The sequence below is a fragment of the Actinia tenebrosa genome, unplaced genomic scaffold (assembly GCF_029948245.1).
Source record: "Actinia tenebrosa isolate PJP-AT-01 unplaced genomic scaffold, QUT_ActTen_1.0 PGA_scaffold6__47_contigs__length_16458017, whole genome shotgun sequence".
NCBI lineage: Eukaryota > Metazoa > Cnidaria > Anthozoa > Actiniaria > Actiniidae > Actinia > Actinia tenebrosa.
The window spans coordinates 8,970,097-8,985,405 of record NW_028292583.1 but is presented as its reverse complement, the minus strand read 5'-3'; the positions used below and the strand labels follow the sequence as shown (position 1 = coordinate 8,985,405).

Below are 15,309 nucleotides of genomic sequence, written 5' to 3'. Positions count from 1 at the left end.
ACAAAACGGAATCGTCGAGTTGATGAGTGTGATGCCGTCAAAGCAATCACCAAAGTCTGAAAAAACAAGTACTATACAATGACCGGTTGATCAGTCGATGATTTACTGAATTTGTTGTGTACTTCTTCTTAGGTCTGGGGCGTTCGATCGTGATATGCATCGCGGTTCTTCATACTTATCGACGTCCGAGCGCTGACTTGAGGGACGAGGGGGGGAACTGGTTGGAGATCGTTGGACAGGAGGACTGGTTGCTTATTAAGTCTGGGGCTGCTAGAACCAAAAATTAGAGAAAGTTAAAAGGGATTAATTTGAGGGAGGTGAGTTTGATAGGAAATACCAGAGAAATACTTTGGGACGAAAGATCCTCTCCTGATGAAAATGAAAACAATTACTTATGCTTGTGGAAAACGAAGATGAGAGCAGAGTTACAGGTGATCACACGAAAAAGTTAAAGTCAACCAAAAAAAGGAAGTCTTTGAACAAACAAGGACTATTTGTACCTTGGAATTTAGAGAAGAAATCAACGTTTGGTTAGGTGCAGTGAGCAGCAAGCAGAATGATGGTAAATCAACGAGTAAAAGGTCAGTGTTTAATCGTTTTATCATGTGTTCAAGGGAAGGCGAGGCGAGATGTTGGGGTGTGTTTCAACTGAAAATGTCATAATTAAGGATTGTGATTATGATCGGGCAATGGTGTGTGTTTTACGAAAAGTATAGCGAAAGTATTTGGGCTTTAAATCATCAAGTCTTCAGCATCCTAGGTGGAATTACAAAATATGACTCTACGAATGCATGGGTGTCATCTGTCTCAGCTCAGCAGGGATAAGAAAACCAGTCTGATGCCGACAAAGGGGCAGTTACTTACAATGAGTCAATTCAGCCAAATCAAAAAACCACATAGTAATCAAGCTTGTCAGCGGTCTTCATCCACGTGTTTTAGAAGAAGGCCTTATCACGGTTATTCTCTGCCCCCTTATTACGCTTCCGTCGCGTGCATGACCACTGAAATGATAAAGTCTAATCGATCGTAGCTTGTTTCTAAAGGACAGCGTGAAAATGATGATGAACTAGATCTGTTGGGAAAGCGCGCGGAATCGAAGTTTCCTGATGGGTGTCAATCAAAAAGCCGACAGTAGTACCCAAAAGAATCTTACTAATCTTCTTCTTTGTAAAACTAATAAATAGTAACTTTAAGGCCCCGTCCCACACGTATCCGGAAATTTTTGTATCCGCAATTTTTTTTTGCGGATACGGGTTGCGTCCACACATGTCCGGAAAATTTTTGTATCCGTATCCGGAAATTTTCGATAACGGTCTCCAGAGTGGAAATTTTCGAATACGCTCCGAATACGGATACTGTGGACGGTCGTATCCGCAAATTTTCGAATACGCTGACGTAAACACGATTTTGCGCATGCTCAATAAGAAAAACTATCCTTCAAAGGGACTAGGCACTAGCGTGTATCGATCAGGGTGGATCAAGAAGTTTCCGGATACGTGTGGACAGTGAAAACGATTCGAATACACTGCGTGTGGACGCGAACATTTTCGCATCCGCAAAAAAAAAAAAAAATTGCGGATACAAAAATTTCTGGATACGTGTGGGCGGGGCCTAATAAACAAATAACCATCTGCCTGGTAGTAGAAAGCTACTACTAGTTTAAGTTATGTACACGAAACATAAAAATATATCTTAAATTTGATGTCTAAGATTTTGACGTAATTTATGGAATTATTGTTACAGTAAATTTTTTTTTTTTTTTTAAATCTGGACCTCACGACTCGGACCCATGACGCGAGACGATTACCCGGACTCGTTTCGATAGTCTGGTCGTGTGTCGACTCTTGGCTCAGCTAAATTTATGGTCCGGTTGTGTGTCGACCGTAAGCCCAATTAAACCGTGATCGGTTCGTGTGTCCACTCAGTTCCGCAGTCTGGTCGTGTGTCGACCGTAAACCTATTTTCGCTCCTAAAGCCATGAAACGAGTACGCGTGGAATGTTATCATGACTTTCTGGGTGTGATTCCTAGGTGAGAAGCATTATGAATGCCCCCGGGTCGGCAGTTGCCTATTTAAGCGAGAAAATCCAAGGTTTCGACATCATTTGCTCAGGTTCGCCGTACCAGTCAGTCTAGACGAATTTTTGACCCCACCCACCTCCCCTTCGGCGACTTCTTCTTCATAAAGGTTTAGTCCGGTAGCTTAATCACAGTCTCGGCAAAACTCGTGTTCCCAAAACTTAACCGCGCCTATGAGGTGAATGACTGCTTTGGCGATGAAAATGATATATTATTTCTTTGACATGGTAAACGAAATGGTTTCCAAATGGAAGACAAATATCAGATAAATAGAAAGGTTTATTATTCATTACCTACAAATGAATTGCTAATGTACTAAAACAAATTCATAATGACGCATACATCAAAAAGATCCCAGTTAAAAAACCTGCATTTATTATTAATTACCCACATATTTTTCTAGATTTTAGCCAACCATTATTGTCAGAAGATTGACAGAGCATTGGAGTATGCGTCAGAAGCTTGACATGGAAATTCATCTGGAGTTGCTTTAGGGGCACCAATCCATGAATAATCATAGGACCCAAAAACTCACACATTGGTCGATCAAGGGGGTCCTTGAATTGATCCAAAAAAATACATTGTATGAAAGGCAAAAACCTCAAATTATTTTTGGGTTGGACTCCTATTTTTTTCATGAGTGACCCAAAGCAAGCATCTTCTACAGGAAAAAGAGGAAAAACCTTTGAGGCTTCATAAAGTTTCTCGAGTAGAAAACCGCTAAAAACATATCCCCCACCAGAAATATAAGGATCGTAAGTCGGTGATGGATAAATATCCTTTGATACGTAGTATCTATCCTCGGGATCCCGCTCGACCGAGGAGTTATCACTTTTTCGACCCATGTATAAAGGATTAGAGCCTCTGGTGGTGTCATATTTCTCAAGAAAAGAGATAAGCATGTCCGTATTTACGTAGCAATCCTCGTCTGTTTTTAATATGTATTTTGCGCGACAGTTTTTGAGAGGCCATTTCAAGCTGAGAACCATCTTCTTGTAAAGATTATTATAGATGTCCAGAAAATCTCCCTGTACTATATCTCCTGTTCTGCGTGCCTCCATTTGTACCATCTGTTGAATGGTCTGGTTCTTGACTTTTCCAAGTAAAAATATTATCTTGTAGTTCCTGCATGCGAGAATAATCTTTATTTATTTATTTATTTATTTATTCATTTATTTATTATTATCATCATCATTATATAGTATCGTATATAATTATTTTTTATTTTCTTTCGCTGACATAGTTCACATAGCCCACTATGCGATATAGTGCGTTTTCTTTTTTCAACAACTTTTTGCGGATCGGATGATTAAGCAAAAGCCGGGCTATATTTTCTTGAAATTCTCGTTAATCCTGATCACAAGAGCGGAACCTTGTCCAGCTGCTGTCAAGGTGAACAAACAATGGTCTACGTGGAAGCGTTCCATTATTATAGTTTTGTTACTATGTTAAAAAAGAGGGCTTTATCATGACTTACACAGTTACTGAGCAAACAACCATGGTAACTGACTTTGAACATGTAGTAGTTAATTTTTGTTGTAGTTATGGAAGTGTGTAAATGTATTTTACATGTAAGAGTTATAACCTTCAAACGTACAATAAATTATAAATCAAATTCCCAATAAAAGGTTTTTTAGACTCTCGTCGTTCACGATCATCTATATTCAGTAATTATGATAGGTTTACCTTTTCTCATCTAAGTCTTTGTTTCCCCACGACAAACGAATAGCTTGACGACTAAGAAAATTCTTTGGATGCGAATGAATCTCTATCAGCAAAAAGGGAGGCGTTAAGCATTCAGCACTCAAAATGTCTTCCTTGAACTGCTTTGCTATTTTTTCTTTTCTTTGCGGCTCGTTTGCCATCTCCTCAATATTTTTTTTATATAAATGGAAGTGTAGGTAGGTTTTTTCTATGTCTTTACTAATGGCCTTTAAGTGTTGCAAGTGCACGATCTTTGATTTAGAGGCCTCATGTTTAAATTTATGTCGATGTATGAAAAAGAACAAGCTCACCGATATCACTAAGAAAAATAAGACGATACGTTTATCCCTAGACTTTCGACCAAAAGACATCTTAACTAACCTCCTTCGGTTATTTAAATAAGCTGTGAGCCCTCACCGCAGATTTAGCCGCCTAAGTTATAAGGGCCTATCCAAGTGATTGGTCAACTGATTGTAAACTGGGAATGCAAACCCTGTTGCATTTATCGGTGTATAATTTACATATGAATGCTAATGATACAATTTAGCATATACCAACTTGCGTACTTCCTAAGAACGCACGCGCTCATTGGTAAATTGGCGATGAATATTGTACGATATTCACCTCTGAATCTCGGAATATCGAGTCGGCAACAAAATGGCATTTGCCGGCAATCGTTTTGCTACAATAAAGTGAAAGTAAATGCCATTCCTATCAATACTAAAAAGGCAACGAAGTATGGCCTAAATGTTTTGCTAAAAGTTTTGCTAAAAGTTTTGCGTGAATTTGTCACGCAAACCGAAAGTTTCTGTTTGTTTGTTTTTATTGAATTATTGTATATAAAAATAAGTTACTCTGTCCACAAGTTGGTATTATTCCCCTCAGGCTCAGTGAATATGGAGAATATTCACCTCGCCGCTCGAAGACTCGCGCGAGGCTATCCATCAGTATCCATGTCTATCCATCAATATCAAAATTTCAAAATTTTGAATATAAACTGCACTAGTGATATATTTTTTCAAACTCCACGAGAACCCATTCGATTATCTTGTAATAATATGATCATTTAAAAAAATAATCAAAAATGTTTTGATTTTTTTTTTTTTTGCACAGTTATCTAAAAAAATCAACAAGTAGCAGACCGATCACAAACGATAATTTTTGATGGTCTCATTAGTATATATATAATATAACCTATTATTATTAATCATAATAATAATCATAATCACAATCATAATGGATAGCCTTGGATACTACTACTAATAATAATGGGTCTTTATGTATTCAATCAATAAACGACAACAATAATAAGAAAAATCACTATGAAATCTATGAAAATCTAAAAAACCTATATTTATAATAATAGCAAGTACAGATAAAAGCCAAGTTTACTTAAACGAAAAACTAAAATAGGATACTAAAACTGTACTGCTAAGTTATATTTAAAACGTAGCCTATTTACGAAACTATTTTTAAATCTTTCAGTATTTACTAAGGGCATTTGAGATGTACATGTTTTACTGATGAATACTTAAAATGTTTCCATGAAGATGAAACTTTGACATTATGTTTTTCCCCATTCTCCAAAGGAATTTACCAGCAGCTTCAAAGTACTCATCCTCCAAGATCTTAAGCGCAATTTAGAAACTTATGTAAAAAAAATAGAGAAAATGAGTCGTGAAGCAAATGAACCAATAATAGCAGTTTTATATCAATCCCGATTTGTAAAAACATGCTCCTTCGAAAATTTCATCTTTCCTTAAGGTGACTCGACCCAATATTTTTGTATGAGCACCTACTAACTTTGAATCTCCCATAAAATCTAATATTTTTTTCGAGGAGATGGGATCTCATATCATGTGGTAATGACATCACACCTGTTTTAACTCCGAGTCGAATTTTAGCCCTAAACTGCATTATTCCTTGAGTGTTTGTCTTCCTCTGGGCGCAGTTTCAATAAGATTTGTTGCAAGACAAGTTGCAGAAAAAATTGCCCTGTGTAATCACGCAGTCAAATAAAAATAAGTACGCTCACAACTATTTTCGCTCACGGCTGCTTGTTGATTATTCACGCTTGACTTCCGTGTTATTCCTTGTCGTGTGCTGTTAGTTGTGAGCGTACTTATTTTTATTTGGCTGCCTTAAAACCCTTCAAGGCATATGAAAATTAAAGGAGAATATTTTAGCAGGGACGGCGGAGCCCCCCCCCCCCCCCACTTTTTGTGGAATTTTAATACATTTTCACTAAGCTCAGCCCCCCACTTTGCCATACAATGTCACTATTGAGCCCCCCAATCAAAAAACTGCTCCGCCGTCCCTGTTTAGAAAAAAATCGTTCGACGATTTTTTTCGAATGCCGCTTTCATCGATATTTTCTATCGCTTTTGACAACAAATGGGGTCATTTAGCTTCATATCAAAAAATCCATAACGTTAGAAAGAAAGTCACAATTTGATTCATACTCAATAAGGACAGTGTCTATATCCGTACCTATATTCTAGCTACTAAAAATATTGAATCCACTAAATCAAAGTCCCGATTTTTAGAGTATGAAGTTGACACGCTGGAAATAATAGTAAAAGTCCATGAAAATATTCATCGCGTAATATTTGGAAAACGCTCTCATACATTTTTTTCATATTGCAATATGTTGGGTGCCTTGATGAATACTATCGACTGGTGCAAGTCGCTTTGAAAGTTGAGGTCTAGTTTTCGAGAAAATAAGCGGTAAACGATTTCTATGATGTCATCATTACGTCATAATGAAAATGCCGCTTTAAACTAATTTATCATTTTTGAAGCCTTTAATCCTTTCCTGACATTGTGTGAAAAGTGCTTGCAGACCGAGTTATTCAAGACGAAGTTGTAGCCGTTTCAATGCGGCTAGGTGTGCCAGACCAAAACTACCCAGAGCCTCTTTAATTAATTTTGCTTTTATTTCAATGTTCACAAAATTCAGGGAAAGTCTGTTGTAGTTCTGAAAAAAATCCAAGAAAATGAATTGTCAATGAATTGTTAGCGTCTGCGTATTTGCGATTTGAAGTTGGAAGCAGTTGGAAGATAGCGCGCCAAGAAAACCCCATGGAGCCACCTTAAACAAGAACAAATATTTCAATACAGAATTGCTGCAAAACGTGTTGCGCATTTAAAGATAAACTCAAGCATTCCCAAGAGGAGCAAAAGACAAAGACATGCTGGTGGACAGGTACGAAAGGACCTATAAAATGAAACGTCTTTTGTAAAATTCCACAAGATGACATATCAATGAATGTATGTTTCTATGGTAACATGTATTCTAGTTTACACTGAAAAATACACCTGCACCTGACAATAAACGGTTTCTTGAATAATTATGATAAACTAAAATAAAAAAATGAAGATGCATGTACTACGATAGTCAGTTTCAACATGCTTTATTACTGATTGACTGTTTACAGTACGTGCAGCCTAGTAGTCGGTCAAGGACTGTTTCTGCGTTTTAATATTATTCGACGTTCCAAATTGCAAACATTTCAAAATTAAATTATCATATTAAGTGAAGTTACCCTAGCTCATCGTCATCAACTTTATGCTTCATAGAGTTCTTTCCACTTTTTAAAGGCTAACTTTGGCGAAGTAGCCTGCACATCATTTCTTGCACCATCATATAGCATCCGACCATTTTCGTCAACCACGACAAGCTTCGGGATTCCCGAAACTTTGCATTCCTTCTTCAGTGAATCTATGAGCTCTTTATCACCAAAGGGAACGACAAACCAGTCGCCATGATGGCCTTGAAAATAGCTATTCATGTCATTCTCACTTCTATCCGACGAGACGAATACTATTCCTATCTGACATCCTTCCTCCACCAGTTCTTCGTAGCAATCTTTGAGAGTTGGGGTAAACATTCGACATGGCGGACACCAATGAGCTGAAAAATACACAAGTATAACCTTGTTCTTAAGTGCTTCCACAGCATTAACATCCTCGCCTGATTTGTTCTTTAGTTTGTGTCCTTCGAAAAACCCCATGATATTCTTTCAGTGATGTCGTCAGACTTGATATTCTTTTATGATGGGTGACTCAAAGGGCGATTAACGGGCGACTAACGAGCGACCGGTAGGTACTTCATGTATGGGGACACCAAATGTCCTGGCTATAGTACTCTAATGATATATATACCTATAGCATGTATGTGTAGTGTAATACCCGTTATGTCTGTAGTAGGTGTAGTACCTGTAGTAGGTGTAGTACGTGTAGTAGGTGTAGTACCTGTAGTAGGTGTAGTACGTGTAGTAGGTGTAGTACGTGTAGTACCTGTAGTAGGTGTAGTACCTGTAGTAGGTGTAGTACCAGTAGTACCCGTAGCAGGTGTAGTAGGTGTAGTACCTGTAGTAGGTGTAGTACGTGTAGTACCTGTAGTACCTGTAGTATCTGTAGTATAGTAGGTGTAGTACCTGTAGTACGTGTAGTACCTGTAGTAGGTGTAGTAGGTGTAGTACCTGTAGTACCTGTAGTATCTGTAGTACCAGTAGTAGGTGTAGTAGGTGTAGTAGGTGTAGTACCTGTAGTACGTGTAGTACCTGTAGTACCTGTAGTACCTGTAGTAGGTGTAGTACCTGTAGTACCTGTAGTATCTGTAGTACCAGTAGTAGGTGTAGTACCTGGAGTACCTGTAGTACGTGTAGTACGTGTAGTACGTGTAGTACCTGTAGTAGGTGTAGTACCTGTAGTAGGTGTAGTACCTGTAGTAGGTGTAGTACCTGTAGTATCTGTAGTACCTGTAGTAGGTGTAGTACCTGTAGTAGGTGTAGTACCTGTAGTAGGTGTAGTACCTGTAGTAGGTGTAGTACCTATAGTAGATGTAGTACCTGTAGTATGCGTAGTAGGTGTAGTACCTGTAGTACCTGTAGTACGTGTAGTACCTGTAGTATCTGTAGTAGCTGTAGTAGGTGTAGCACCTGTAGTGCCTGTAGTAGGTGTAGTAGGTGTAGTACCTGTAGTAGCTGTAGTAGGTGTAGTACCTGTAGTACCTGTAGTAGGTGTAGTAGGTGTAGTACCTGTAGTAGCTGTAGTAGGTGTAGTACCTGTAGTACCTGTAGTAGGTGTAGTACCTGTAGTAGGTGTAGTACCTGTAGTAGGTGTAGTACCTGTAGTAGCTGTAGTACCTGTAGTAGGTGTAGTACTTGTAGTAGGTGTAGTACTTGTAGTAGGCGTAGTAGGTGTAGTACCTGTAGTATCTGTAGTAGGTGTAGTACCTGTAGTATCTGTAGTACCTGTAGTAGGCGTAGTACCTGTAGTACTGTAGTACCTGTAGTACCTGTAGTAGGTGTAGTACCTGTAGTAGGTGTAGTACCTGTAGTAGGTGTAGTACCTATAGTAGATGTAGTACCTGTAGTATGCGTAGTAGGTGTAGTACCTGTAGTACCTGTAGTACGTGTAGTACCTGTAGTATCTGTAGTAGCTGTAGTAGGTGTAGCACCTGTAGTGCCTGTAGTAGGTGTAGTAGGTGTAGTACCTGTAGTAGCTGTAGTAGGTGTAGTACCTGTAGTGCTTGTAGTAGGTGTAGTACCTGTAGTAGGTGTCGTACCTGTAGTAGGTGTAGTACCTGTAGTAGGTGTAGTACCTGTAGTAGGTGTAGTATTTGTAGTAGGTGTAGTACTTGTAGTAGGCGTAGTAGGTGTAGTACCTGTAGTACCTGTAGTAGGTGTAGTACCTGTAGCATCTGTAGTACCTGTAGTAGGCGTAGTACCTGTAGTACTGTAGTACGTGTAGTAGGTGTAGTACCTGTAGTGTGTGTAGTACCTGTAGTAGGTGTAGTAGGTGTAGTACCTGTAGTACCTGTAGTACCTGTAGTAGCTGTAGTACCTGTAATAGTAGGTGTAGTACCTGTAGTACCTGTAGTACCTGTAGTACCCGTAGTACCTGTAGTAGGCGTAGTGACTACAGTTATAAGTAGATTTAAAGACAAGCATTCTTTTACTGTTACCCTGCTTAGATTTCTTAGTAAACCATTTAGTTCGATCCCTGTACCTTATAGATATGAATAGTAACGCCTACTACAGGTACTACAGGTACTACAGGTACTACACCTACTACTACAGGTACTACAGCTACTACAGGTACTACACGTACTACAGGTACTACACGTACTACACGTACTACACGTACTACACGTACTACGCGTACTACGCGTACTACAGATACTACACGTACTACACCTACTACACCTAGTACACCTACTACACCTACTACACCTACTACACCTACTACAGGTACTACACCTACTACACGTACTACGCCTACTACTGGTACTACAGATACTACAGGTACTACACCTACTACACCTACTACAGGTACTACAGGTACTACACCTACTACAGACATTACGGTTATTATACGTGCACTACACATACATGCTATATGTATATATCATTAGAGTACTATAGCCAGGACATTTGGTGTCCCCATACATGACGTACCTACCGAGCGACCAATCACGGCAGCTGACAACGAGGAACGCAGGCTCTAGATAAGTGCAAGATGGCGGACAAGCCGGAAACATCAGGCGATAAAAAAAATCCCTTAGATGTTCGTATACTAAAAGGATTTGTAGCTGGAGTAATATTCTCTCATTTAAATAAAAGGTTGATCGGAGGACTTATTATTGGGACGGTTTCAGGGATATATATCCAGCAAAACTATATGAATATCCCAAATGTGGAATCGACTATCAAGGATTGGATTGAGAAAACAAGACAAGCAATGGAGAAAAAAACACGTTAAGAACTGTTATAACTGTTTTAGCACTAAAAGACTTCACCTGAAAAAAACGTCCTCGATATATATGGTACAACGTGTGAGCAAAAGATAGGAGAATGAATCTTCGTGACAATTAAGCTAAATATATTGTCTACAATACATCAATCCTACGTACATTAAATCAAAGTGCAGATTTATGAGGATACACAAACATTTGCTCTTCAAAATCAACTCAATTAAATATTGTAAAACTATGAATATTATGAACTATCAGCCTTTGAATTGGCTGGCTGAATATGAACCTGCGTTGCCAATTTGGATTGCATTTTCTACAGACGTCAGAGAGTGATCTACAGACATATCATAAAATAACTGTTAAATCTTGATTTCTGATTGGTAAGGGCCAGGGGTTTCCTTTATAACAGTACACATCGTCCACACATACTTTCTATTCATCATGCGTTTATACATCACTCAATTTTGCAAGTAATGACAACTAGATGTAGATGCCATTCGCACATAAGGGATATTAATAATCTATGGGGTGGGGGCTAAGGAGGTTTGGAGGGGGCAATCCATTTTCTTTAGTAACAATGGTTTCCTTCACAGTTCCCTTTCAAGATGGCACAGGGGACTGTGAAGGGGACTAATAATATTTAGTGTCTAAAGTCTGTAGTTTGGGGGTCACTGAAACATATGCTATGTTTGACTGGAGGGCCACCCGAAAAAATGTTTTAAAATATGAAATCCCCATAGCCCCACATCCATAAATTATGAATGCTCCCTAAAAGAATGCTATTCTAGTTTGTACTGACATTAAATCGTTATCAGATTTTTAGCCTCCAGTAAATTCTTGGTTTTCAATTTATAGCAGAGTCCATTTTCCTAATAGATCCTGCCGATGTAGGGCATTATGCTAGTTGTGCGTGGATGGGGTAAATTAGCAATACTGTTAAAATTGTTTAGATGATTTTGACAGCTGCTGTATCAAATTACCAATCCTCTGCATGGTTTTGATAGCTGCCTCATTGTTTGCTCATGCACATTGAGTATCTAGTGAAAAACAGTTTTAAATCTGGTTTTGTAGACAGTAGTATATATAAAAAAAGTTATAAGTATTGGCAGTCTCTCCTCCCCACTTAATAAAGGGAGAGAGAAAGGAGACTGCTTGCAGGGAAGCCTCAGTCTTGATACATACCTGTGACCCCTATGCAACAAATATATGACTGCACAAAAATTTGTCCATGGCTTATAGGTTAAAGTTCTAGGTTACTATAATGCTGGGCTCGATGGGCTCACAATAAACAACACATTCCTTTTGCTTATCTAAATCATACAGCTTTAAATAATCAATGGTGTTTTCACATGAAGTCACATTTAGTTGCACAAGATTTAGTTTATTTATGAGTTATAAACTTTGCCAAAAGGGCAGCAAAACCCAAAAGAGCAAAGCTCCACTCTGGGGATCCAAAAAAATTAGAGGTGGTTAGTCTGAAGTGTAGGCATTATGGGTGGTCACTGCCAGGGTTTCATTTCGTCCTCAGTACTTCTTTTATATCCCTCGGATATTGGTTAGATGAATTGGGAAGAAAGTGGGCTGTCATTTTAAGTGATAATCTGAGCTACTTGCAAGTCTAGCCATTCGTAAATGTAATTATAAAGGCAGCACAACAGTCTGATTGATGCTCTGTCACTAATGGTGGTTACTAATGGTGGTTACAGTTTGCATGTAAAAATGCAATATCAAAACGAGCAGAGATTCCCTGCTAGCAGAGTTGCCTTCATTGGCAATTCTTGGCAGAGCAAATGGGATACAGGCAAACAATAGTTTTGAAAAAAATATATTACAGTGCAACTGCTTTAACTGTGGCCACTTAGACCAGTCCAAAAGAGAACTAATTAAAATGCAGAATGAAATAAAATTTTTATTTTCATCACTACAATTTAATTGGTTCTGGCCCTGGTTATAGTACTCACACTGTATGAGGGTCCTGAAGGTGACCTGGAATCTGCCTCTTTTGCACTGGGAAAATGGGATTTAGGTCAATGGGAATCACTGGGAAAGAAAACAAAATGGGTTTTTTTTTATAGGAAAAGTTTGGGATTTGGATGCTGGGAAGTAGGAAATTTGGGCTGAAAATGGGATTGGCGTTTTCCCGTCCCCTTCAGGATCCACTACTAAAGTACAAACAATGGAATGTCACTGGGCTTAAAGTCATATTGCTGATATTCTTTGTACATTCATAGAAAATAAGGTTTTCAGAACAAGTCTCAAGAGAAAACATTGTAGTAACACTGATGCATCTCCTTTTTTTTCTTTTTTTCTAGTGAGCACATGTACCTGCAGATTATAGGCCTTTGTAATTACATCATATTTAATGCTTTTAATTGGCTCACATTCCTCCATTCCTAGAGGCATACTAAGAAGACCTGAAGAAAGTGGTGGTGTATTTGGAAAAGCTAATTGCTTAAGGTTTCCAATCTCTCACTAGATATGCCTCATGATCATGTACATGTACATTACTGACACCTCACTCTTACATCAGCTATCACAAACTAGCACATTTGATTGCATTGTTATTTAACTGACACCTAATTACCAACAACATACATCAGCGATGGTATGGATTGATCACAATAGTAATAATAGTGGACTCTAGGTAACATGTATAGGTGAAAGCACGACCCAACATTAACAATGATATAGCTTTTCATACTTTACACAATATTTTCAATACAGCACCAACTTTTAAATTTTGAATGTGTGGGTTAAACATCCAGGCTTATTTGTTTGTGTAGCCTAGAGATATAATTTATATTCATTTATTTGTCTTTCATGACTCACACTTATTTGCACGCCTTACCCATACCTGACCCCATTGCACCCTTGTGTGTGATTTGAACAGCAACTTGCCTGGCATGTTATCCTTGCTTTGCTCACAAGACAAAAAAAATCACTTGCAAGTTTCTACTATTTTAGGATTTTAACATGAGGATTCATAATTGACATGAAACAATTAAGAGAATTGAGAGATGGCTGCTCTTTTTCTTACAACAATCATAAAAGAATAATCTAACTGTATACGAATGTAGTAACTAACTCAATGTGGCACACCTCCAGCTGCCATTAATGACTGGAAAGTGCCAGGCATATTCAGATCTCTGTACTACTGGATCAAATGAATTTTTAAAAAACCTAAAATGGCTTTTGCCACTGAGGTCAAACATTATGCGATTCAATCTTGCCCACTTAAGAAGTTTTAATCTGTTATCATTTGAAAGAATTAGGCTGTGATCCCTCCAGTTATCATTTGAAACTATACTTGTCTTGCTGTTATTCATCCCATTTGAAGCTGCAGCATATAATAGCAAAAAATCATCATTGATATTTGACTTTATGAACCAGATTTCACAGTGCTTTCTTAGTACTTGGAGCATTTTTTCTGAAATATCATTTTCCAGGGCTTTGTGATGTAGAGGGAGGAAAATCTTTTTTCCTTGTTTAGAAATATGACAAACAACTTGAACAAGTCTTTTTCCAAAGAGTTTTGTAGAATTCTCATTTTTCTCTTTTCCCTCAAGCCCAAGGTTCTGTCCATCAATTATCACATCAAATGGGCCCTTTGTCACACAAATATTGTGTACATCTTTCAACTCATCAATCTCGTATTGACTGAATTTCAAATTATCACTTAAATCTGATAGTTTATGAATGATTTCTTTTTCCAAGCTGTTAAAGTATCCATTTGGTAAAGTATTTTCAAGTTGTACACCACACAGGTTACATTTTCCATCTTTGTTTATATCACAGTTCCTCCATTTCCAAGAGTGGTTTGGATCACAAGTAAACCACATTTGAGAGGCTTCAAGGATATCAAATGGGATCTTTATTCCAATCTCATGAAAGAAATCAAATAACCTCAAAACCAGTGAGTGTACTTCCTTAACCTCTGGGTCATGTTCGTTAATTAAAGTTCTCAACAGTGGTTTCTGCAATGGCTTATCATTTACACAACAAGAATGGATCATTGACACAAACATTTTTGTATCACGCATAACACTTTCTCTCTTGTTAGCAATAAGGTGATACATTTTGATTTTCTTTTGAAGAAGATGAAAGGCCTCTAATGCATACCCTTGTTCTGCCAGACTGGTAATAACAGGATTATAAGACCTTGTGTGTTTCATAAGCTGGTTCTCCTCCATGTCATTCAAAACACCAATGGCTTCCCTCCACATCTTTCTTGCTGTATATGAACGAATAAGTGTAGTATTTACACCTTGACCCATGTGGTAACCATGTTCCTTCATGGTTTGGTAAAGCATGTCTAATTGACTGTGTAGTCCATTATTAGCTAGAAAATGCAAAACTTTGCTAAGAACTTGAACATCTACTAGTGAGCAGATTTCGGCGTATTTAGTCAATGGCAGTTCTACTGTCTGATCTGTTACCAAGTTGAGGATATTGTGAAGCTGAATAACATTTGATTGAGGAAGATCAGACTTGGAGACATAGAGCCTGCAGAAAAAGTTCTGACTGGGGAAACGTGCGTCAATCAACTGAACGTTTCTAAAAGGCGTTCTAACTGGATGTCTATAAAGGACGTATTGAAAAAGTGCAATCCGATGAACCCACAATCTTCCCTGCATTTTTCTGTCAAGTGGTATATTGGAGGTATTTTGAGAACATTAGACAAATTAAGATTAAGATCAAGTGCCAGCGATCTCTGTGTGATCAGCAGTATTTAGTGCCCATACTCCCTTTTAAGCTCGCACACAGGGA

At 38.2% G+C, this 15,309-nt stretch overlaps 3 protein-coding genes across 3 annotated transcripts; all 3 read right to left on the bottom strand.

Moving 5' to 3' along the window:
• Positions 1 to 2,339: 2,339 nt before the first annotated feature.
• On the bottom strand, positions 2,340 to 4,251 carry LOC116300278 (beta-1,3-galactosyltransferase 5). The gene is made up of 2 exons (XM_031709116.2): positions 3,765 to 4,251; positions 2,340 to 3,203 (listed from the first exon to the last, which is right to left on the bottom strand). The coding sequence occupies exons 1-2, from the start codon at positions 4,151 to 4,153 to the stop codon at positions 2,462 to 2,464; spliced, it is 1,131 nt and encodes a 376-aa protein (XP_031564976.2). The 5' UTR covers positions 4,154 to 4,251; the 3' UTR covers positions 2,340 to 2,461.
• A 2,927-nt stretch (positions 4,252 to 7,178) lies between these two features.
• LOC148905990 (nucleoredoxin-like protein 2) lies at positions 7,179 to 7,902 on the bottom strand. The gene has a single exon (XM_089039220.1). It carries the CDS (start codon positions 7,793 to 7,795, stop codon positions 7,349 to 7,351), a length of 447 nt encoding a protein of 148 aa, XP_088895346.1. The 5' UTR covers positions 7,796 to 7,902; the 3' UTR covers positions 7,179 to 7,348.
• A 5,720-nt stretch (positions 7,903 to 13,622) lies between these two features.
• On the bottom strand, positions 13,623 to 15,176 carry LOC116300289 (mitochondrial ribonuclease P catalytic subunit-like). Its single transcript, XM_031709125.2, has one exon. The coding sequence runs from the start codon at positions 15,174 to 15,176 to the stop codon at positions 13,623 to 13,625; it is 1,554 nt and encodes a 517-aa protein (XP_031564985.2).
• Positions 15,177 to 15,309: the final 133 nt, after the last annotated feature.

Bases quoted from the DNA above. Each gene is read 5' to 3' on its own strand.
- LOC116300278 (XM_031709116.2), bottom strand. From the start codon at position 4,153: ATGTCTTTTGGTCGAAAGTCTAGGGATAAACGTATCGTCTTATTTTTC. The intron at 3,204-3,764 runs GTAAACCTATCA...TCTCGCATGCAG, and splicing joins AAAGACTTAGATGAGAAAAG to GAACTACAAGATAATATTTT.
- LOC148905990 (XM_089039220.1), bottom strand. From the start codon at position 7,795: ATGGGGTTTTTCGAAGGACACAAACTAAAGAACAAATCAGGCGAGGAT.
- LOC116300289 (XM_031709125.2), bottom strand. From the start codon at position 15,176: ATGCAGGGAAGATTGTGGGTTCATCGGATTGCACTTTTTCAATACGTC.